At 51.0% G+C, this 22,542-nt stretch overlaps 1 protein-coding gene across 3 annotated transcripts in view; it reads left to right on the plus strand.

Moving 5' to 3' along the window:
- The window catches only part of Tet (Ten-Eleven Translocation (TET) family protein), a 443,099-nt gene that overhangs the window by 253,129 nt on the left and 167,428 nt on the right, over positions 1-22,542 (plus strand). For 2 of the 3 annotated variants that reach the window (XM_071683245.1, XM_071683244.1), the window contains exon 2: positions 20,391-21,648. In XM_071683245.1, coding sequence (XP_071539346.1) covers positions 20,410-21,648 — 1,239 coding nt within the window. In that variant the 5' untranslated portion in view covers positions 20,391-20,409. Of the gene's footprint in view, positions 1-16,238; positions 17,252-20,390; positions 21,649-22,542 lie in introns of those variants that run through there. The other variant, XM_071683243.1, reaches the window with a different exon arrangement.

Genomic DNA, 22,542 nt, shown 5'->3' on the forward strand with positions numbered 1-22,542 from the left:
GCCGGGAAGGGGGTGATAGGAAGTGGAAGGGAATGTAGTAGGAAGGGATAAAGGAACGGGGAGGGGAAGTGAGTTGGGTTTGGGGCTGAGGGGGAAGAAGAGAGACGACCCCCCAACCCCCACCTGGAATCGAGAATCTTGTGTTATTAGATAGTAGAAAACGGGGATTTTTTTTTTTTATTATTATTTTATAAATGATTGAATCAAGAGACGTATTATGTGACGGACGGACGCTCACCTTGTAGGTAGGTTGGCCGAGGTGTGGTTGGATGGTCGGTGTTGGGGGTGGGGGAAAGATAAGCTGGAGAGGCACCTCTCCCCACAGCTTGTGGGTGTGGGAAGAGGACGTCTGACACCCAGCGTGTAGGCATATGGGGAAGGCAATGGGTCGGAGCCATGGGGAACCATGTATCCTCTCTCTCTCTCTCTCTCTCTCTCTCTCTCTCTCTCTCTCTCTCTCTCTCTCTCTCTCTGACATTACTGTAATTCTGAACCTCCATGCGTATATATATATATATATATATATATATATATATATATATATATATATATATATATATATATATATATATATACGTACATACATACATACATACATACATACATAGACACATAGATATATAAATATAATTTATATTGATAGATACATTCACACACACACACACACACACACACACACACACACACACACACACACACAGATTAATATGCATATATATACGTATGTTGCAGTAATCCTGGATTTTTTTATCCCAACATTTTAACGTTTTATTTCATCTCTGGCATTTTTTTTTTCTATCATCATAACCAGTTTTCATCCGTTTATTTCGTTCATGCGTTGTTTGTTGGCGTTCCTTCTGAAGGCTTTTTTTCCCCCTTTTTAAATGCCGTTTCGTGTGTGTGTATGTGTGTGTGTGTGTGTGTGTGTGTGTGTGTGTTTGATCAGGCTGTTCCTACCGTAACATTGCTGGTAATGTTATGTAGATGGAGTCGTCTTGTGTGTGTTGACTGATGGAGTAGAAATGATGGAAATGTCGGGAGTGACGTGGGGTCGGAGCCAGCAGCGGGCCGTGCATATGTCTGGCAGTTGCATATGAAAGGATGGTTTTGTAGGCGATTATAATGCCGGGGATCCTGTGGGCGGTGTGATGCAGAGGTCCTGTGGGCGGCGTGATGCAGAGGTCCTGTGGGCGGTGTGATGCAGGGGTTCCTGTGGGTTGTGTGATGCAGGGGTCCTGTGGGCGGTGTGGTGCAGAGGTCCTGTGGGCGGTGTGATGCAAGGGGTCCTGTGGGTTGTGTGATGCAAGGGGTCCTGTGGGCGGTGTGATGCAGAGGTCCTGTGGGTTGTGTGATGCAAGGGGTCCAGTGGGCGGTGTGATGCAGAGGTCCTGTGGGTTGTGTGATGCAAGGGGTCCAGTGGGCGGTGTGATGCAGAGGTCCTGTGGGCGGTGTGATGCAGGGGGTCCAGTGGGCGGTGTGATGCAGAGGAAGGGTCGTGAGGGATGGGTGGTGGGTGGGTGGCGCGATCGGTCTGTCTGTGTAGAAGGAAGGGGGGAAAAAAACACAGAGGTTCAAAACCCATGATCTTTCTTCGAGGTGGGTTTTTTAGTGTATAAGGAGTTCACGAACGGCAGTCCTTTTGTGGGATGGGAAAATATGAACCTCTGGTTTTATGGTGTTCAGGAGGGTAGTTCTGACTCCCCACCATCCTTCCCCTCTGGTTTTATGGAGTTCGGGAGGGTAGTTCTGTGTGTGTTCAAGTCCTCTCGTGGCCAGGCGAATCCATTTTTGTTGTTGTCCTGGTGGTTATCCATCCCAGTGTGTGTCCTTCATCTCCGTGCGACGCCGATACATTAAGATCCCTCAGTGGCTCATTCATCACCTGTTCTCACAGTTTCAAGGGATAGCGAGAAATTCAAGTAGTAACAGTAGTTGATATTGGTATACGCATTGATAGATTAGTAGTAATTAGTATCAAAATACGCAGTAATAGATTCGTGGGGTGATGTTGAAAATACGCTGTAATAGATTAGTGAGTTGATAATGAAAATACGCAGTAATAGATTAGTGAGTTGATATTGAAAATACGCTGTAATAGATTAGTGAGTTCATAATGAAAATACGCAGTAATGGATTCGTGAGTTGATATTGAAAATACGCAGTAATAGATTAGCAGCATTGATAGAAATACGCATTAATAGACATAGTAATTAGTATCGAAATACGCAGTAATGGATTAATAGTGATTAGTTTCGACGTACGCAGTAATAGATTAATGGTAGTTATTATCGAAATACGCAGTAGTAGATTAGCAGCTTTTATTGAAATACGCAGTAATAGATTTATAGCAATTATTATCCAAATACGCAGCAATAGATTAGTAGTAATTAATATCGACGTACGCAGTAATAGATTAATGGTAGTTATTATCGAAATACGCAGTAATAGATTAGCAGTGATTAATATGGAAATACGGAACAGCATGGATTAACGGTGACGTATGGGATGATCCAGTTGTTAAAATTGTGGGTTGACAACGAGGAAGGTTGAGGGTAGAGGGGGTATGTTGATGATAGCACTGCTTAGTCCTGCTGGTTCGCAGTTTGTGAGCAATCGGAAAGATCAAATGAATGGTTTGAAGTTCCTTTGGGCAAGGCGCGTGCCCTTCGACCTGACCTGACGTGATTAGGTCTCTCTCTCTCTCTCTCTCTCTCTCTCTCTCTCTCTCTCTCTCTCTCTCTCTCTCTCTCTCTCTCTCTCTCGTGCGCGTCATACGTCATGCTCATTCCGTCAAGACGGACGCAAGTTGACGTCGCCGCTGTGATTCTCCTCCTCCACCCTCCCCCCAAGTACTATATTCTTACAACCTTTAGGGAGGAGGGAGGTGAGGTGAGGGAGGGAGGCACGGCAAAGTCGAGACGAGGTGCGTGAGCGACGGCGATCGCTCAGCTGGACGTTAGCAGCCTGGCCACTACCCACATTATGTGCTTGTATGACTGACACACACACACACACACACACACACACACACACATACACACACACGGACGCACGCGCGCGCGCGCAAACGTGCTCACACGCACACGTACAAGTGATTGACGGCCGAAATGGACCAAACACGGAAACTGCGATTGCTCGCAGAGGACAGGGGGTTTTAAAAGGGCCGCTGGACTGTGGCGTATACTGAGAGTTAACGCGGTGGGGGAGAGCTCCTCCCACCAAGAGCGTAGGTCTCTCCCTCCCAGCACTGAACACTTCGGTAGTTACGCACATGCAGATGGATGCGTACTTGTGCACCCCCCTATGCGTTTTTGATAGACGCGTAAGTGGCGTTTCGCGGTCACCGTTCCTGGCGGTGATGCATTCGGGGGTCGAGCGCATCATGGGTTCGAAACCTGGTCGCGGAAGTCGGTCCATAGTCGAACCCAGCTGTTCATCCACCCCCTAGGGATTGATTACCTAGCTCAGGCAAGGATACACACACACACACACACACACACACACACACACACACACACACACAAATTCGCCATTTCCCGCGTTACCGAGGTAGCGTTAAGAACAGAGGACTGAGCCTTGGAGGGGGAATATCTTCACTTGGCCTTGATTAGGCCCCCAGCTACACCAGTGTCGTCTTGGCTAACCTGGCAAAGAAGGTGGACGTAATCACCACACAGCGGTTGCTCTGGGCGGGCGACTGCCACCTGGAACAGCCTCATTCCAACCACTGTGGACATCAGTAATTAGCGGGTGGCATATTGGACCTTTTTTATAATTGGTGTAAGGACGGTTTATGGCCCACTGTTTATACCCCCCCCCCACTCCACCGTTTACTGTTATGCACTGCTATGTGTTTTTGTGTGTATTTTCCACCCTCTGGCTCCAGTTAATTAAATAAACCGTTGATTATTATCATTAATATTGACATTATTATCATGGCGCGCGCGCGCGCACACACACACAGAGACACGCACGCACGCACGCACGCACGCACGCACGCACACGCACACACACACACACACACACTCTCTCTCTCTCTCTCTCTCTCTCTCTCTCTCTCTCTCTCTCTCTCTCTCTCTCTCTCTCTCACCATGTGTGGGGGTGATTACCAGCTGCGTTACTCAGTTATCCGTCGATTAGGTGATGTCAGCGCCTGCTGCACTCCGCTCTGCTGCAGGGGTCATGATTCAGTGTGTCCAATACGGTCCTTGGTATGCCTTGGGGTCATTCGCGATCCCCGTGGGGGGGAAAAACAGGGGGTCGGTGGAGGAAGTCAAACCACTTTGATGGATAGGTAGTCGGGATGAGTGGGATAGGTGGAGAGGGTTAGGCGCGGGTGGTGTAGAAGGGTGTGGCCCTTGATGGGCTGGAAGGATAGATTTTCCACGACAAGGACCGAGGCGATGTTCGCAGAAGGTGGATGCTGGGACTTCGAAGTCCCGCAGGCGGTGGTTGGGTGGTGGGGATGATATGGGTCGTGAGATGCTCTTTGAGAATATTAAGATTGACGAACGGGTTGGAAGCATTTCATCCATGAGTTGCGTGTTTGTTGGTGAATGTGTACGTACCCCTAATCGGAGCGCGCATGGTATGTGCTATATGGTATCGAGAGAGGCCTGAAGAATTTCCCCTTTACGCTATCATGATTCCATTTTAGTAGGTCAAGAACCCGTGTCACCATTATACTCCTCCAGCAGGATATCCTGGGCATGGAGCGTCAGGTCTTCTGTTTCCTGTCTTTCCCCACGTACCTTACCTCCACCTGATAACCTCTGTGTAGAACACCAGGTCTTCTGTCATCTGTGTTACCCATGGACTGCCCTCCGTAGACCATCAGTTCCTCTGCTGTCTGGCTTTCCCGCGTACTCTCCTCCAGCAGATAACCTCTTCAGAGACCATCGGGTCTTCTGTTATGTGTTTACCCCCTAGAGACCATCAGGTCTTCTGTTATTTGTTTGCCACAGAGACCATCAGGTCTTCTGTTATCTGTCTACCCCCAGAGACCAACGGGTCTTCTGTTATCTGTCTTTCCCTCAGGGTCTCTGTCACCTCTCTTCCCCCCATGTACTGTTCTCCAGCAGATAACCTCGTCAGGGACCATCAGGTCTTCTGTCTTCCCCCACGTACGTCCACCGCTCCTGTAACTCGTGAACCACCACCTGACGGGGACCAAACTCACGTCAGAATTCGGAGGGAATCAGAACAGATCCTCTGCGGCCGCCGGGGTGTCTGGCAGATCCCAAACTTGACTTCTCTTACTTTCGATGTCTTCAACTTTTTTTTTTTTTCCCCCTTCCTCCTCTCCTCCTCCTTGGGCGAACCAGATCGGGCGATGAAGAGTCTACGAGGGGAGAGCCACTAGGGTCGGAAGTCCGGTGGGTTCGCCGTTGGGGTCCCGATCCTTGGCGGTGATCCCCTTAGGTCCTTGTGGTCCTGCTCTTCCACCTCCTACCACCACCACCCCCTCCCGAGCCCGCGAGTTTTTTCGTAGGCTCGTTGTGTAACTTTCTTATGAGCCGAGTTCCGCGAATTACGCCTTTGAAGTTACTTCACGGGCTTTTATTAATTTTAGGAAGGAAGCCCGGAGTTGGGAGGCATTAATCGGGCTGGCTCTTTCTCGTTTGCGACGGTCTGAGACCACCCCCTATCCCCCATCCCCATCCCTCCCCCTGCGCGGAGCCTTTTTTGAAGGGGTGGTGGTGGGTTGGGAAGGCTAGTGGTGAGTGAATGAGAGGATAGATGGATGGATTTTTTTTTTTGGCCCATGAGGATTTGTGTTGGGACCTGTGTGGCTTGAATCAGTGTGGTCGTGTTGAATGGATGGCTTAAGGTGGGGGGTTATGGATGTGGATGTCTTGGATGAGTGGGTTAGATGGTTAGCTGTAGGTGGAGAGGGTGATTGGTTAAGTGGATGGGTCGAGGAGGGGTTAGTGGATGATTAGATTAATGGATGGATTAGTGTGTTACTGGATTGGTGACTGAGTGTTCATGGATTGGTGAGCAGCGAGATCATTGGATGGGGGTGAGTGACCGGATGGAAAGATGTGTGGATGCTGTTTGAACCGTTGGATCGAGAAGTGGATGGGTAAGAAACTTGGGTGGATTATGCATTGGAAGTGGGTTGTGTTGATGGGTGACATGGCCTAGCCTTTGAGTCAGTCATTCAGTGAATTAACTGTATTGATTTTCTTTTAGCAACATTTCCATTGTTGTCTCGCTCTGGTTTCGTAGGGTTTATTGCCTTGCATTCGACGACACAACCAACCTCCTCCTCCTCCTCCTCCAACACCCGACTATTTATACCTCGTGTGGCTGATGAAACGCTTCCTCTAAGAATAAACCGTGTATTGAGAAATGGCGTATGACTCAATAAAGGCCCGTAAATTAATCAACCCAGTAATCAAACGGGCATTATTATTGCGGAGCCTTTTATCACAGGTGGTTTTTCTCTTTTTATTCTTACTCCAGGCGTTATTGGTCGTCGTCTTTGATGTTTTGATAGAGAGTGACCATTTGGCATTAGTGTGTTGTGTCGTAATGAAAGGTCACCTAACTAAGGGAGTCTCCACTGACCTTTGAGTACCGGTATATGTATGTGTGTAATACGTTCCTTGTGCTTGCTCGTCCCTTCCTCTGGTATATCATTAAGGCGAGTGGTAAAGGTGAGGTGTATTTTTAAGAATCTGGGCTCTTAGGCCAAACTTACCAAGCGACGAGATACCATTTTTTTTCATTTTTTTAACTTGGGTTTTGTTTTTTTTTTTTCCTGCTAGGCGCCTTTGATCCAAGGAAGGGAGTGGGGAAGGGGGGAAAAAAAGGAATCCTTAACTTCTCCTATCCGTAAAATTGTTGCAGTAGGAAGAATCACCAGGTAATGTAATTGACGATTATTTTTCTTTTTAAACGGGGGCTTTTGGGGAGATGGAGGAGGAACAGAGGTCACACTGGTTCGGGAGGGAAGTGGCTGGGGTTTAGTCGTGTTGGAATTGGCAGAGGATCGTAAGGGGGGGGTTTAGTGGCACTACGAAGTAGCGACGAGGAGACAGTGGGAGTTGGTGGTGGAGGAAGGGTCGGATCTGGAGTAGGGGGAGTGGTGGATTGAGGCAGGTGGAGAGAGAGAGAGAGTGTGTGTGTGTAGTAGTAGTGGAAAGGGCTGGGAGTGGAAACAGGGTACGTTCCTCCACTAACGACATAACCACTTGCATAGTTTAGCGTTAACTCTCTCTCTCCCGAAGGCACTGCCTACTTCACAGTTAAAAGAGGAACCGCCTTCACTGACGGCACCGTTCTTCTTTCACAGTTTAAGGAGGTGACGAAGTGTTCAGTGAGGACACTGCTGTGCATGGTGTATGGTGAGTTCGAACTCTGTTCGCTCAGACAATTGTTCGGCAGGTGAGGAAAGCTGTCCACTGTGGGCGCTACTAATGTTGCACTCGTGGTGAGAACCGTCTTTGCAGAGAGGTGCTGGTTCACTAGTACTTATGTATTACAATGGTCTGGGAGGAGGTCTTCATCTCCAGCATCTAGGGTCTTGGACCCTACTTTACGTATACCCTACGTTGGTTTGGGGGGGTCTCTTCTACCCCCACAGCTCGTTCTGGGACACTACCTTACTTATATCCATTGATGGTTTGGGAGGTCTTCTACCTCCCACAGCTTGGTTTTGGACCCTCCCTGGAAGCATCTTTCCGGTCATTGTTTTGCACAGGTGGAGGAAACGCTTCATCGAGAATGTTGTTTTCCCTCAGAGAGGAAACAGACATGAGCGACAATACATCATTTTGTCTCGTTAGGGAGAACAAACTTTGGTGTGTTTACCGTTCGTATGCACAGAGGAGGGAGGACAGTTAACAGGAGGCCTGATGGTCCGTAACGAGGTTATCTACGGTCATTATCTGAATTGTGGGAGAGACAAGGGGGTAAATCAGAGGCTATCTTCCTCTGTTTTTTTTTTTACGTTGTCGAACTTCGACCACTTGAAGATCTGAGCACGTAAACACGGGAGAACGCATGAGACTGGAGTACACTTTTGCATCTGTATGAGGACATGATAGTTGAGTATACGAGTGCTACAAAGAGTCGAGAGTACACGATCGAGTAGGTATTGGGAAGTTGTTTAAGTACGAGGACACACAAGAGTGTTTGGAGCGCCGAGCAAGTTGAACGTCGATTATATATATATATATATATATATATATATATATATATATATATATATATATATATATATATATATATATATATAATATATATTGGGCCTCCCTCCCTTCCGGGGTATATGAACGCAGCAGCGGTCATGTTCGCTGAGAATTTGAACGCCTTTGCAAGCAACTGAGCGCATGAGTGTGTGTCTGACTGGCCATGGTGCTCTCTCTCTCTCTCTCTCTCTCTCTCTCTCTCTCTCTCTCTCTCTCTCTCTCTCTCTCTCTCTCTCTCTCTCTCCCAGGGACTTTACGACAAGAGAAATTACCCTTCGCGACCTGACCTGGACGGCCGTCTTGCCTGGCGTGGATTCGAAACCCCGCACATAACCGCAGAGACCCGGAATCTATTGCACCTGAGCCTGCCTGACCCAGATGCAGGGGAGGGACCTGGCTGACCTAGACATGTGGGGCGCCCCCCTGCATGACCTAGACATGTGGGGCGCCTTCCTGCATGGCCTAGACGTGTGGGGCGCCCCCCTGCATAACCTAGACGCGTGGGGCGCCTCCCTGCATGACCTAGACGTGTGGGGCGCGCCCCCCTGCATGACCTGCACCCTGTACTTTTGTTCTGCATCGCCTTTTTCCCTCTCTGGACCTGTAATCTTCCGAGGGGAGACTGACGGAGTACCGAATGAAGCTCCCCCCTCCTCCTCCTCCACCCCCTGGAGGGAGACTATAGCAGAATCGCTCGGGAAGGGGGGAAAGACTCCAGAAAGGGGTGGGGATTACGGTATGGTTATACTCCAAAGGAAAGGGGTGGGAGGGAGGGGTGGTGGTGTAAAGGACACCCAGATAGGGGGAGACTAAAGCGGAGAGACTTTCAGGAAGTGAGAGGGGATTCCACTGCAGCAGGGAGACTAGACGCGAGACAAGGCCTGACACACTTAAAGGGGAGATTCCAGAGGGGGAGAGACCGTCGGAGGGGAGGGAGGGAGGGGAAGGGGGGTTGTGTAAGGTGGAGACTTCCAGAGGGGGGAAGGAGGCGAGACTTGGACATCCCCTGAGAGATAGAGAGAGAGACAGCAGCGAGACACGCTGAAGGTGTAGCGTCACTGTTTGCTTATCATTTCCCTGATTTATGGCGCCGTTCAGATGGAAATTCTCTTAACGTTGGCCCTGATAAATATGCTAATGAAACACTTAAGTTCTGGGGAGGGAGGGAAGTGTTGGACCTTTTTTTTTTTTTTTTTTTTTTTCCCTTTCTCTTTTAAGTGTGGTTGAACCTGCTGGAGGTGTGTGTGTTTGTGTTTGAAGTGGATCTTACCGGGGAGTAGGAGTGGACCTTGATAGCGAGAGATGACCTTGGCGGTGATGTGCTGAGAGTGGATTTCGTAAGCTGTGTTTTGTTGGACCCGAACAGTGCTTGATGGTGAACTTGTGTGGTGGATGGATGTGGACTTATGGGGTCTTTTATGGTACGAGACTAAGGTCTTCCGGGTATTGTGTGAGTGGACCTTTAAGGGCTTGAGTGGGGGTGGAACTATACTGTGAGCGTTTGGGGACCTAAGATTTAATGTGTAGAGGGGAAGTGTGTCAGGCAGTGTGTTAGGCTGGGCCTTCGACGTTTTAAGATGCCTAGTATACCTTTTGACTACGAGTTGGAGGGGGGAACTCTCGGATATGTGACGCTGGATCTTTAAAGAAAGAAAAAAAAAAAGACTTATGAGGTCTTGAAACTATGGGTGAAAGTGACCTTCAAGGTGTTTCGTATGGTTTTAGGGTCATGGAACCCACTTCTGCTACATGATTCGCAACAGAAGCGCAGTGCGTAGAGTTGTTATGAGCCACCTCCCATGCAAATGGTAGTTAGGCATATGTACTTCTTTTTTTTTTTGAGACTGCAAGATAACCCGGCAGTGAGGTCCTTGATCACTCCTCGTCTTGGCAGCTGTTAGCCGGGTTTTTGTGTGCCTCTGAAGTTCCTCACAAGGGGTCAAGTTGAGGCACACAGAAACTAGAGGGCTGTTGGTATGAGAAAAGACCACAGGCGATTTCTCCAGGAATGGTCTCCAGTTTCTGCCACCCCTGACTCTGCGCGCGAAGACGAAGACCGTACTTCCTCCCCTCGATGGACTGTCGTCTTCGTGACAGCATATGAGCTGGTATGCAACCCCTCTAGATAGGTGATAGGCTATGAACCAAGCGGTGTACCACAGGCACTACTCACTGACTTACGCCTAAGATTTAAGTTTTACGAGACCGGGAAGTCATGGATCATAGTCAGTAAAGGTGCTTTTTTTGTACTAAGATGATACGCAGTGCTTAGCGGGGGCATAATATACCGTGGCAGAGAGAGGGAATGCTGACGAAAAACCACACCACAAACACAACACACTTGGTTTCTGCTCCTGATCAATACGTGGAGGTCAAGCTGGGGAAGAGGACATGGTCAGTGTTTGGGGGTTTCGGGCTAATGGATTTGCACCATTAGTCTACCACAGGTAGTACATAAAAAAAAACCTCTCTAAATCTACACGGTTTTAAATGTCGGCTGGGGGGAGGTTTTAAAGGTCAAGGTTAAAAGCTGGATTCACGAAGAGGGACGACACTGACGCACGGGGCATCGGTGTCCCATAAGACAAGTAGACTCGAATGAGGTCGAGAATTACTGAGGTCATTGCCGCCAAGAGAAGCGATACCTTACATCCTGGTTTGAAGCCATTGACATAAGCCACCGCTCTCAGAAGTGGCCCAGGTCCTGCGCAAGATGGAACCGAATACTGTTTGGTTTTTACCTCATCACGATTGCCTTTGCGGCCATAAGAAGCCCCAAGTCAGGCATCGTAAATGTATTAATTAAAGTGATATTAACGCTTCAAGGAGTTTTTCATGGACCACTAAGATACTGAGTGGCTGAACTCAATTGATGCTGTAGACGTGGCCACGTCTGCTCTGAAATGATTATTTGGGTACCTTACGTGAAGACACACACCAGCCAACATAAACCAGGTTCCCAGTCGACTCTCGCCGCAACGTCTCCCTGTCGAAAGTATGAAAACAGAAGATTCGAAGTTCTAGCTAACGTGGAAGTTTCTCTGAAGTTACGTTATTTTGTCCCGTTGTATTACAGGTCATGCTGTTCTTAAGGATGGGTCTTGCTTACTTCTAAGGGGCAACACGACGCTCTAATGGTGCCGAAAGAAAGTCATTTCACTCGAGTCATAGTGAAATCAGTACACACACACACACACACACACACACCTCGCCATGAGGACCAGTGGAACATGGCTCGGCACTCTTAACAGAACGTCTGAATCCCCCCAATACAGCGTCAGGATCCACAGTGTACCGTCTCGACTTAATGTATGAGGAAGAGATAAGACTCATCGCTCCATTTAAGATGGCAATCGGCTGCTGGGATGAGTGCCGTGTGACCAGAGATCAGCAGTACGTGCTGCCCCACACGCAGCGGACGTTGCTAAGGGGCGTCGGTGGCGTAATCGTTTAAGGGGGGGTGGGGAGAAGGGAGGGAAGGGGGGGGGGGGTTTGGGCAGTAATATAAAACTTCTCATTACGCGGCGTTGGGAGGGGGGAGGGGATTGGGGGGGTGGGGGGGGTCGTCACAGGGAATCCCCCTCGTCAGCTGGGCGGGGCTCACGTTCCGTAAACAAACGCCTGGTTACTGCTGTCCTCCAGGGAGAGCCTCTCCCCGTCGCTCCTGCAGCAGCGACAGCAGCAGCGCCTACTGCTGCTACCACCTATCTGGCCTATAGCGTTTTGCTCAGCCCAGATTTGTGGGGGGGGGGGTCGGGATGTGCCGTGTGTGGGTCCACCAACCAGCGTGACCACATCTTCGTGCGTACCTTTTTTCAAAACCGAGTCTGATGGTATTTGGTTCAGCGGAGTCTGATCCAGGTACCCATTTCATCGACCAGGGCCCTAAGGGTGCGGATGAACAGCTGGGTTGACTGTGGTGGGACGACTGCCGGCGCCACCACCAGGATTCGAAACCCATGCGCTCTCGATCCTGGGCGGCGGCCGGTGAATGCTGGCGTCATGGTCAGGAACGCTAACCACTGTGAATTTAGTAGGGGGGCTTACGGGTTAAATGGGAAGACTGAAGGATGTGTTATGATTCCGTGGGTCCACCAGCGGTGTGGTGGTCGCGTTTCCTCTACCTGCATATCAATGATTATAGATTTTCACGTGTTTGTTTTTTTAAATGCTTTGGTGAAAGCCAGCGGGCACAGAGTGTGTGTGTGTGTGTGTGTGTGTGTGTGTGTGTGTGTGTGTGTGTGTGTGTGTGTGTGTCAGTCAGTGTGTTCTGTACTCCTCCGTGTGCTTGGGACAAGGGAGAGTCATGGGAGAGAGAGAGAGAGAGAGAGAGAGAGAGAGAGAGAGAGAGAGAGAGAGAGAGAGAGAGATGGGGGGGGGGGGAGGGTCATTCTGTCTCGTATGCGCTTGCCAGTGCAGATCTCACAGTGTGTCTGCCTATATAGATATAGGAGTTTTTTTTCCCCCCCCCGATGGAGATTTTATGAGTGACCCTTAGATCTGTCGTGAGCATATTGGACGGAGGAGGAGGAGGAGGAGGAGGTAGGTTGGGGTGCACTTGAAGGAAATGAGGTTTGCCCAGGAGCAACCCTTCTTTTTTTTTTTTTTTTTCTGTTGATATTAACGGGGAAGGGGGGACTTGTGCGGAACTCCCGCTCAGGCCCGCGAAGAACCTGTCGTTTAAAAAAATTGTGGCAGGCGTGTATATATATATATATATATATATATATATATATATATATATATATATATATATATGAATGCAAGAAAAATAAATGAATTTCATTAATCTGTGCTCAAAAAAAGAAAAAAGTTCTTGTATTTATTTACCTTTGCGGAGATCTTAATTGATGGACAGCGTTTAAATTAATGCGGTGGACAGCAGCGGCCATGATTCATGTTGACGCTTTCCGATGAGAGTAAATTGTACGTACGTACGTGCGTGCGCGCGCGCGCGCCACATACTGCGTGGCGAGGGAGGCGTGTTGCATAGCTGGGTGATGCACAGACTGGTTGCGACGGACGACGCCGAGTGGAAATGTGAAGCACGTGTCGTGCTGTGTTTCAGGGATTAATGTTACGTAGAAATGAGTATTTTCATACTATTTTCTGTATCCTGATTACCAGGATGTGATGCTGTAGGTTCGTTGTCTACCACCCCCCTTGAGCACGACGGTACGTGGCAGGAGACGGGTTGTTAGAGATAGTATGAGAAGAACTCAGAAGAGATTGATTTAAGCTCCTGATTTTCTAAAGATGGAAAGGTTATGGGAGGTGGGAAAGGCATAGGGAGGAAGGGAATGCCACGGCGTGGCTGCCCGAGGAAAGGAGGGGGTATAACGGTCAATTCTCGTATGGCTGGCCTCCACACAGAAAAACAGTGGGAAGCAGCAGCAGCAGCAGCCAGAAGCGTACCACGTGTGGCCTCGCGGCGCAGCAGGAGGCTCCATGACGCACAGACTTTTCCAGACTTGTTTGTTGTGTTGCGTGACGTTGCGGGAGAAGACCTGTTGGCAGACAGTGTGTACACGGTGCACTTATAGCAGAAACGTTGGCAGGCTGCGCACGTCGCGCTTAGGAATGTTGGCAGACATCTTGAACCCTCTGTGGCTTAACATTAGGGCACTGTTGGCAAATGCGTGGGTTAACGGAGGACATGTTGGCAGACGTATGTGGTGTGGCAGGAATCATTTTTTGGCAGAGAGTCATGTAGCTTAACCCACGGTGGCTGGAGGGTGGTTGTGGTGGGGTTGGGGGCTGTGAGGTGATGGCAGTACTGGCAGCCTGGTCGCTGATGCAATCTGGTGCTACGTCTCCACACGCTGGCACGCCGCTCCAGTGACTCACTGCCGCCTGAGTCAGGGGGAAGAGTCGCGAGAGTCACCCACATTGGTGGGGTATGGGTGGGAGAGGAGGAGGATGGAGGACCGGTAGAGGGAGGGAGGGAGTGAAGGTGTAGGATGATAAGGGAGATGGAAGCCACGTGCTATCGCCCTGGATGCCTTTTTTGTTATGCTGACGATGCGCTATCGCTCGAAGTGACGCTTAGAATAAGATACATTATAATCTTCTTGGCTTGACGTGCAGATTGAATTGCGCCGTTAAAACTCTTTAGGCAAATTAATTGTACGTCCCCATGCTCAATCCCGTGAGCGGTAGCGCCAAAGGATGACAGGGGGTCACGAAGGACAAGGGCCTTGGTCAGGTTCTCCAGTGGGTTGATATCGCGTGAGGTCGTTTAGGGAGTTGATTCATAGTAAATGTTTCATAGGAAAAATACTTGTCCCCAGGGAGGTTAATTCAGCCCTCGCGAACAGACAGCTGCTATATGTGCCGATCATCACTTTTCGAGGCGGGCGACGTCGCACAGTTGCGGAGTTGGGAAAGATTTTCCTCGGCTCGTATTGACGCGGGGAAGGACCTGACCCACTGGGGAACGACCGAAATCTCTGAGGCTATTGTACTCTCTCTTCTCTCTCTCTCTCTCTCTCTCTCTCTCTCTCTCTCTCTCTCTCTCTCTCTCTCTCTCTCTCTCTCTCTCTCTCTCTCTCGGGCTAAGACAGACGGGAGATTAGATACAATCATTCACACTCGCCTAATCGTACAAGGCTTGGGCCCCCCAACCTTTTCAATCAGTAGTCGCTTCTCTCATACCACAACAGGCTCTCATACCGTGTTGTATGTGACCCCCTTGAATCATCCAGCAGTGAGCCAGGGATACGTAGAAAGGAGAAATAACCATTGAACGCCCGAGGCCCAAGCCTGTTCGACACATTGCCTGAAGCCCCGAGAAACACCTGAAGATGCTCAGAGGAGAGGTTTAAGAGTGCCCCGGGTGATAAGTGTTTACGAAAGTGCACCAGACCAGCGGGAATGTGGTGGGTGGGGTGCCTGCGGGCTGCAGCTCCTAACAGCCAGTTCGACCAAGCGACTGCACTTCGACCAACGACTGCACTTCGACCAAGCGACTGCACTTCGACCAACGACTACAGTTCGACCAGCGCTCAGCCCTAACTGTGGGTGGGTAGGAAGGAGAGCAACGTACAATACTCGTGTACATCCCATTCATGTCACGTGTGTTCGGTGTTATTTGAGCGCAGGCGGCCTGTGTTGAGCGCGTGTGTGTCCATCGTGATGTGGTAAGCCATCGTGCTCCCTGACCCACCCACCTCCCTCCATATCATCAGCAGAAGCCGGCCACCATTGCCCTGTTACGTCAGCCGGAGGTGGCTGGTACTTCGCCGCCGCCGCCAGTGACGTTATTAAGCAACCTGCAGATTTGCTTCTGGCTCTGTTTCTCCACGTAGAGAGAAAGAGAAGAAGAGAGAAAGAGAGGAGACAGAGAGAGAGAGTGTGATTGGGTTTGCGTTAGTGTATGTTGGTCTGTGTTCTTTCCTTTCCTCTTCTGTCTATTCCTTCTTCTTCTATCTCCCTTGTTTTGACAGTTTCTGTATTCCCCCTTCTCTCTCTCTCTCTTTGCCCCGCCCCCCTCCCCCGATCCTTCCACCTGAATCTCACTGTCCTTCACACACACACACACACACACACACACACACACACACACACACACACACACACACACACTTGATGTCTTCATGGTTTCCAGACACCACCACACCACCACCTTCCTACCACCTGCTGCAGAGTCTTCTTGGCATCTTCATCTCGTGGGGAGAGGGGAGAGAGAGGAGCCCCGCCCCCCCCTCTCTCTCTCTCTCTTTAACCCCCTTCCCCCCGTCTTACTCTCTCTCACACATAGTTTCTTGACCATTCTCTCTCTCTCTCTCTCTCTCTCTCTCTCTCTCTCTCTCTCTCTCTCTCTCTCTCTCTCTCTCTCTCTCTCTCTCTCTCTCAAGGCGCCATGCCGTCTGAGAGGCCTGACAGCGGCCACCCACTCTCTCTCTCCCCCCTTCCCCTTCCCCCCATCCTCCTTCTCCTCCTGCCACACATACACACTCACACACACGCACCTCTCTCACTCTCTCTCACTACCCACCACCACCACCACCACACCACCAGCGCCAGTCTAGCTTCGGGTGGTCTGTCAACCAGACGCTTCCACCAGCAGCGGCCGGCCGCCTCTCTCACACACACACACTCCCTCCCTCACTCACGCGCCCGCCGCCGTGGCCTTACGCTCTGCTCTCCCTCCACCCCCTCCTCGTGCTCTCACTAGCTACACACGGCCCTGAATGGCACACATGGTGAAACAGAACAACACTATTAAGCCGTGCTGCGTTTTTTCCCCCGTAGTGCCAACCGGTTTCAGTCATTTTTTTTTCTCTCTTTTGAGCGTGTGTTCGTAGTGGTGGTGGTAGTGGTGTGTCGACCTCCCGGTGGCAGTGTTGTGTGACAGGAGAGCCCCGGCAAAAGCCCTCGAAGACCTGCCAGGGGCCGTTGGCGAGCTCTGTTGTGATCATCGGTGATGAAGAAAACTCTTACCCGCTTTACCCCGACGGCACCCGAGGGAGAAGCGGCCCATCTCGCGGCGACTCTGTGCCAAAGAGTGGAGACATGTGTCTCGCCAGTGGAAGAACTTGTAGTGGTGTGTTCTGAGAGGGGGGGAGACGACACGACGAGAGCTGCGTGCGACTCGAGACTGGAAAATGTTTAAAAAGAAATTATCTCTTCGCTGACTTCCTCGTGTGGGGGTGAAGTGACACCGAGAGTGCCTTTGAAACGCTGAGTCGCTGAGTGGGTCAGGCGGAGGACGGGCCTTCACGCCCGACACACACACACACACACACACACACACACACACACACACACACACGCACACGCCTCCCGTGGTGGCAGCGTTAAAGAGTAAGGGTAAAAGAGTAGCTCAGGATCCCGGCGACGGGGTGGTGGGGGTGTGGAGGAGGAGGAGGAGGAGGAACGTAGTGTTACACCCCCAGCAGGAGCAACAGGTGGCTCTACCTCTCTCAGGAAGTTTATATGGCCCTGGACGCCCCCTTCTGCGCCACCAGGAGAGGGCCATCTGTCACTGTTCCCCTCGTTAACTGTCGACGCCGCCCCCCGAGCACCTTCAGGATGAGATCCTTATTCGATAGGTACTGAAGGAGACTTTATGTGTGTGAGTGAGTGTGTGTGTGGCCTGCAGGAGGCCATGGTGGGGGTAGATCGTAAAGGGGTTTATTGTTAAAGGGAACTTGGTATTTATATGGGGGCTGTGGTCGGCAACGAAGACTTCCTGCACCTAGGCAAAGGGGAAGGCAGGTTCGCTTGCTTTTCTAGTGACTCTGTGTGTGTGCTTTTGTGTCCATCATCAGTACGTGTGCCTGTTGTTCTGTCTGCGGTGTGTCACGTGTGTGTTTCTGAGGATCCTTGCCCATGAGTTTTAACCCCTTTGATGGTACTTCTTAACGTCCCTGAACCCTTATGTCGTCATCTTGAGACCCTAAGGTTCACATCAGGGGCCCGCGCCTGACTCTGCTCAAGACCTTGAGTAACGTACCGTGTACACAACGATACGAGGATGACAACTTCGATGGTTTTAAAAGGAACGGTTGTTTACTGAAGGTTCCCCAGACGTGTGACACTTGAGATTTCATCTCCCCCTTGAGACAGATCAGGGCTTTGTATGTGACAGAATTTGACGTCAGATCTACTTGCATTATTCTACTGTCCATTTTTTGTGTGATACATATTCTCTCTCTCTCTCTCTCTCTCTCTCTCTCTCTCTCTCTCTCTCTCTCTCTCTCTCTCTCTCTCTCTCTCTCTCTCTCTCTCTCAGACAAACACAGATTTGAATTAATTTTTTCCCCCTTCCTCTCCCATGACTTTATGTAGAGGTGTGGGTTTTTGAACGTCATGTTTTGTCATGAGGTGGGTATCAGTGTTGTGGGTTGTGGGTGACAAGAGCCATGAGATTTGTGACGAGTGTCGGTGATTGTATGTGCGAGGTGCCATGGTTGTGTGTGGTGGTGCTGATGGTAGTGCCATGGTTGTGTGTGGTGGTGGCTGATGGTAGTGCCATGGTTGTGTGTGGTGGTGGCTGATGGTAGTGCCATGGTTGTGTGTGGTGGTGGTGATGGTAGTGCTATGGTTGTGTGTGGTGGTGGTGATGGTAGTGCCATGGTTGTGTGTGGTGGTGGTGATGGTAGTGCCATGGTTGTGTGTGGTGGTGCGTGATGGTAGTGCCATGGTTGTGTGTGGTGGTGGTGATGGTAGTGCCATGGTTGTGTGTGGTGGTGGTGATGGTAGTGCCATGGTTGTGTGTGGTGGTGGTGATGGTAGTGCCATGGTTGTGTGTGGTGGTGGTGATGGTAGTGCCATGGTTGTGTGTGGTGGTGGTGATGGTAGTGCCATGGTTGTGTGTGGTGGTGGTGATGGTAGTGCCATGGTTGTGTGTGGTGGTGGTGATGGTAGTGCCATGGTTGTGTGTGGTGGTGGTGATGGTAGTGCCATGGTTGTGGTGTGGTGGTGTGATGGTAGTGCCATGGTTGTGTGTGGTGGTGCTGATGGTAGTGCCATGGTTGTGTGTGGTGGGGTGATGGTAGTGCCATGGTTGTGTGTAGTGGTGGTGATGGTAGTGCCATGGTTGTGTGTGGTGGTGGTGATGGTAGTGCCATGGTTGTGTGTGTGGTGGTGATGGTAGTGCCATGGTTGTGTGTGGTGGTGCTGATGGTAGTGCCATGGTTGTGTGTGGTGGTGCTGATGGTAGTGCCATGGTTGTGTGTGGTGGTGCTGATGGTAGTGCCATGGTTGTGTGTTGTGGTGATGGTAGTGCCACGGTCTTGTGTGTTGGTGGTGATGGTAGTGCCATGGTTGTGTGTGGTGGTGCTGATGGTAGTGCCATGGTTGTGTGTTGTGGTGATGGTAGTGTCATGGTTGTGTGTTGTGGTGATGGTAGTGCCACGGTCTTGTGTGGTGGTGATGGTAGTGCCATGGCTGTGTTATGTCTGATATATGCGTATCCGTTAGGGGGGAACCATGATGTTTGTGGTGATGGTGGCTGGTGGTGGCGGCGGTTTCGTAAATGGTACCAATTTTGTTTATGGGGGATTTTAGATGAGTGCCATAGACGCGTCATGATGGGTAGTGAGGCGGTGGTCGCGTGCGGGGTAATGGCAGATGCATAATCGTGTGTGGAGGGGGATGGTCTCCGTGAATGGCGGTAGATGCATGATGGAAGGGTTGCCATAGTCGTTTAATGAGCGACATGGTCGTTTTGTGGTCGTGTGTTGGAGGGGGTGTCGTGGCCATGGTCGTCCTTAGGCGAAGGATGGTTCCACGCACATGATATCTGGTCGTGAGATGGGTGATGGTCCCATGATGTGGTGGGGGTGCCATACTGATTCGTGTGTGTGGTAGTTTGGTTATCATGTGTGTGGTTACCATGGTAGTGTCTTGTGTTAGCGTTCCATGGCTGTGTCTTAGGGTGTCATGGTTACCTATGGAGAATTGGTAGCTTCATGGTAGTAGTATGTAGGGGTAACATGGTCGTATGTGAGTGTGGTTGGCTAGTGGGGGCAACACGGTTGTGTATATGAAGGTCGTGGTATGTGTCAGTGCCATGGTGGCAGTGGAGGTTCATGATGGTGCCACGGTTGTGGTGGTGGTAGGTGTCAGAGTAGGAGCGCCTCCCCACCCAAGCCCCAGTTCCGCCGCCGACCCCACCGGCTGCCTTATCTGCCCGGAAATTGCTGGTTGTGTACGCGTGGTCTGGGATTTGCTCATGTTTAGAGTGGTTCCTCTGTGCCGGAGTCGTGTATTTCTGTGTGTTCGTCCCACCTCCCCACCGTTTTGTATTACCCTTTGGTGGGTGTCTCGTAAAACAAAACAAAAAAAAAAGGACATATCGACGTGTATGAATTTCGAGGCTGATTGAAATGATGTGGGGGTGTGAGGTACCCTAAGGTTTTACACTGGGAGGGATGTTTTCGCTTGGTCTCTCCTGCCGAAGGTGCTGTGGAAGCCGCCATGTTGGTACTTATGTAGTCTAATCTAGTTATCATTTTCCTTTGCCTCTGGTCTCTCCCCCCCACTCTTATGTTTCTCATCCCCTTATCGTCAGTATATTTGGGTTCCTCATCCGCCATCATTCATAAGACAGTCCTTAAGAGTAACTTGTGGTCTTTTTTTTTATTCATGTGTGGTAACTTGTTTGTGGTGTGTGGAGGGTATATGCCATATCCTCAAGCTGCAGTGATGTGTGAATAACTAACGTCTTGCCTTTTGGTCTTCCAGATGTAGTGTGCGTGTTGGTATGAGCTCGGTGCCCGGGGTGAGCCACGCCCACACCGAGGCCGCCCACTCCGCCCACGCCCCTGCCCGCCCCCCCTTCCCGCCCTACAACTGCCTGGTGGACATGGAGTTAGGGGAAGGTCTGACGGGCCGGCTTCTCGACACCCACAACCTGCTCTTCGGGGACGGGTTCTCCGACACCTTGTCCTCGCGCGTGGGCGTCGACGGCAACAGCGCCTACCGCCCGTGGGAGGCGGACCACCCCGGTGACCACCGCCCAGGGGACCATAGACTCCACCCTCTCGCCGCCTCCTCCGCACCCATACAGGTGCTCACCCACACGCCCGCAGTGGCGGCGGCCTCCGGAGCCCAGATGTCGCACTACGCGCACACCATCCCGACCTTCAGCGACTCCTTCCCAGCGGGCCCCGCGCCTCATCATGTGGCGCCCCAGCACCCGGTGCCACACAAGCTACCCCCCTTCGCCGCCTTCAGCCCGGAGCGCAGCGTGGGGAGCACCACGCCCTCGCCGCTGCCCTCTTTCAACACGCTGCCGTCGCCCCACGCCCGCTACCCGCTCGTGCCGGCGCCCGTGCAGGCGCGGGAGATACCCACCATCCAGCAGCAGATGATGGACGAACGGCACATTCGCATGTTCGAGTCTCCTCAGGGCAGCGACCCAGCGCCTTCCTCCACCACTCCCGCACAGGTCTCCCCTAACACTCAGCCGCCCGCAGGCTCCAGCGGCAGCAGCTGCAGTAGCGGCAGCAGCAGTAGTACCACCGCGAGCAACAACAGCAGTAGTGGTGCCCAGCAGCAGCAGCAGCAACAGACTTTCGACAGCAGCGCGTCGCAGCTGCGAGTGGAAGGGTCCGTTCGGGTGGGCGTGAAACGCGCGGGTCGGGCGGGGTCCTTGGAGAGCTCGGAGAGCGATGCCTCCGTCTCCGGCACGGAGAACAGCGGGCAGGTGTCGAGCGTGTCCTCCACGGCAGCTAATAACTCGGACGCCACCAACGCCTCCATGGCAGCGGGTGCCTCCGTGCCCTGCTCGGAGGGGGGTTTTCGGCCCCCGCCCCCTCAGCAGCCGCCGCCCCCGCAGGATGACCCGCCTGAAAAACCCGTCAAGAAAAAGCGGAAACGTTGCGGCGACTGTGTGGGTTGCCAACGCAAGGACAACTGTGGTGACTGTGCCCCGTGTAGGAACGACAAGTCGCACCAGATTTGCAAGATGCGACGATGCGACAAGCTGACGGAGAAGAGGGTGAGTACACAACCCCACTTTCCTGTTCTTTACGTCATATCCTCCCTGTTGTTATTGTATTTACAACGCCACTCTGGCCTTCCCGAATGACTGTGTTAGTTGTTAATCTTCGTGAGGTTCTTGCCTTCATATATCCACAACCCTAGACTTTTTGAAAAGACACTTAATTATGGATCTTTAGAAGGTTGTTGTCTTGGTATTTACAACACCATCCTCAGTCGCCTGTAAGCCTCTCTTAGTTGTAAGATCTTGGGAAGGTAGAGGAATACAGTTCCTCCTTGGAGGGAGACAAGTAGGAAAACGTAAGAACCAAGTAACGTAGTTATTTGGCTTTATATCAAAGGGGATGATAGCACTTGAATAGTCCCTTAAATGGGCATAGCGTATTCCTCTTACCGTAGTTCTGTAGCGTTACGAAGGAAGGGAACCCGAAGCATACATCACTCTTCCTGAGGAAGAACCACCCCCCGTCATTATGCCATGTGACGTCCTCTGCCTCCCGCCAAGGCGGTGACGCCTGACCCCGGGCGCAGCCACCGGGGCCAGAGTACCATAAAGTGATCCCCACCAAGACAATGACGGGGTTTAGGAGTCGAGTGGCATTACACAGAGGCGAAGGCCACGTAGCCCCGGCCACTAACTACAATTAAGACCCCGGTTGTAAGTAGAGCCCTTGTTGCGTCGCTATGACTAAGACGGTTAAGATGGGTGATGGGACAGCCCCACTTCCACAGTGTAATAACCTGCCTCTTCCTCGTATATATTTATATATATATATATATATATATATATATATATATATATATATATATATATATATATATATATATATATATATATATATATATGGAGCACAGTCAAATACAAATGTGTGCTCCAGTGATCTCTTAAGAT

The sequence above is a fragment of the Panulirus ornatus genome, chromosome 36 (assembly GCF_036320965.1).
Source record: "Panulirus ornatus isolate Po-2019 chromosome 36, ASM3632096v1, whole genome shotgun sequence".
Taxonomy (NCBI): domain Eukaryota; kingdom Metazoa; phylum Arthropoda; class Malacostraca; order Decapoda; family Palinuridae; genus Panulirus; species Panulirus ornatus.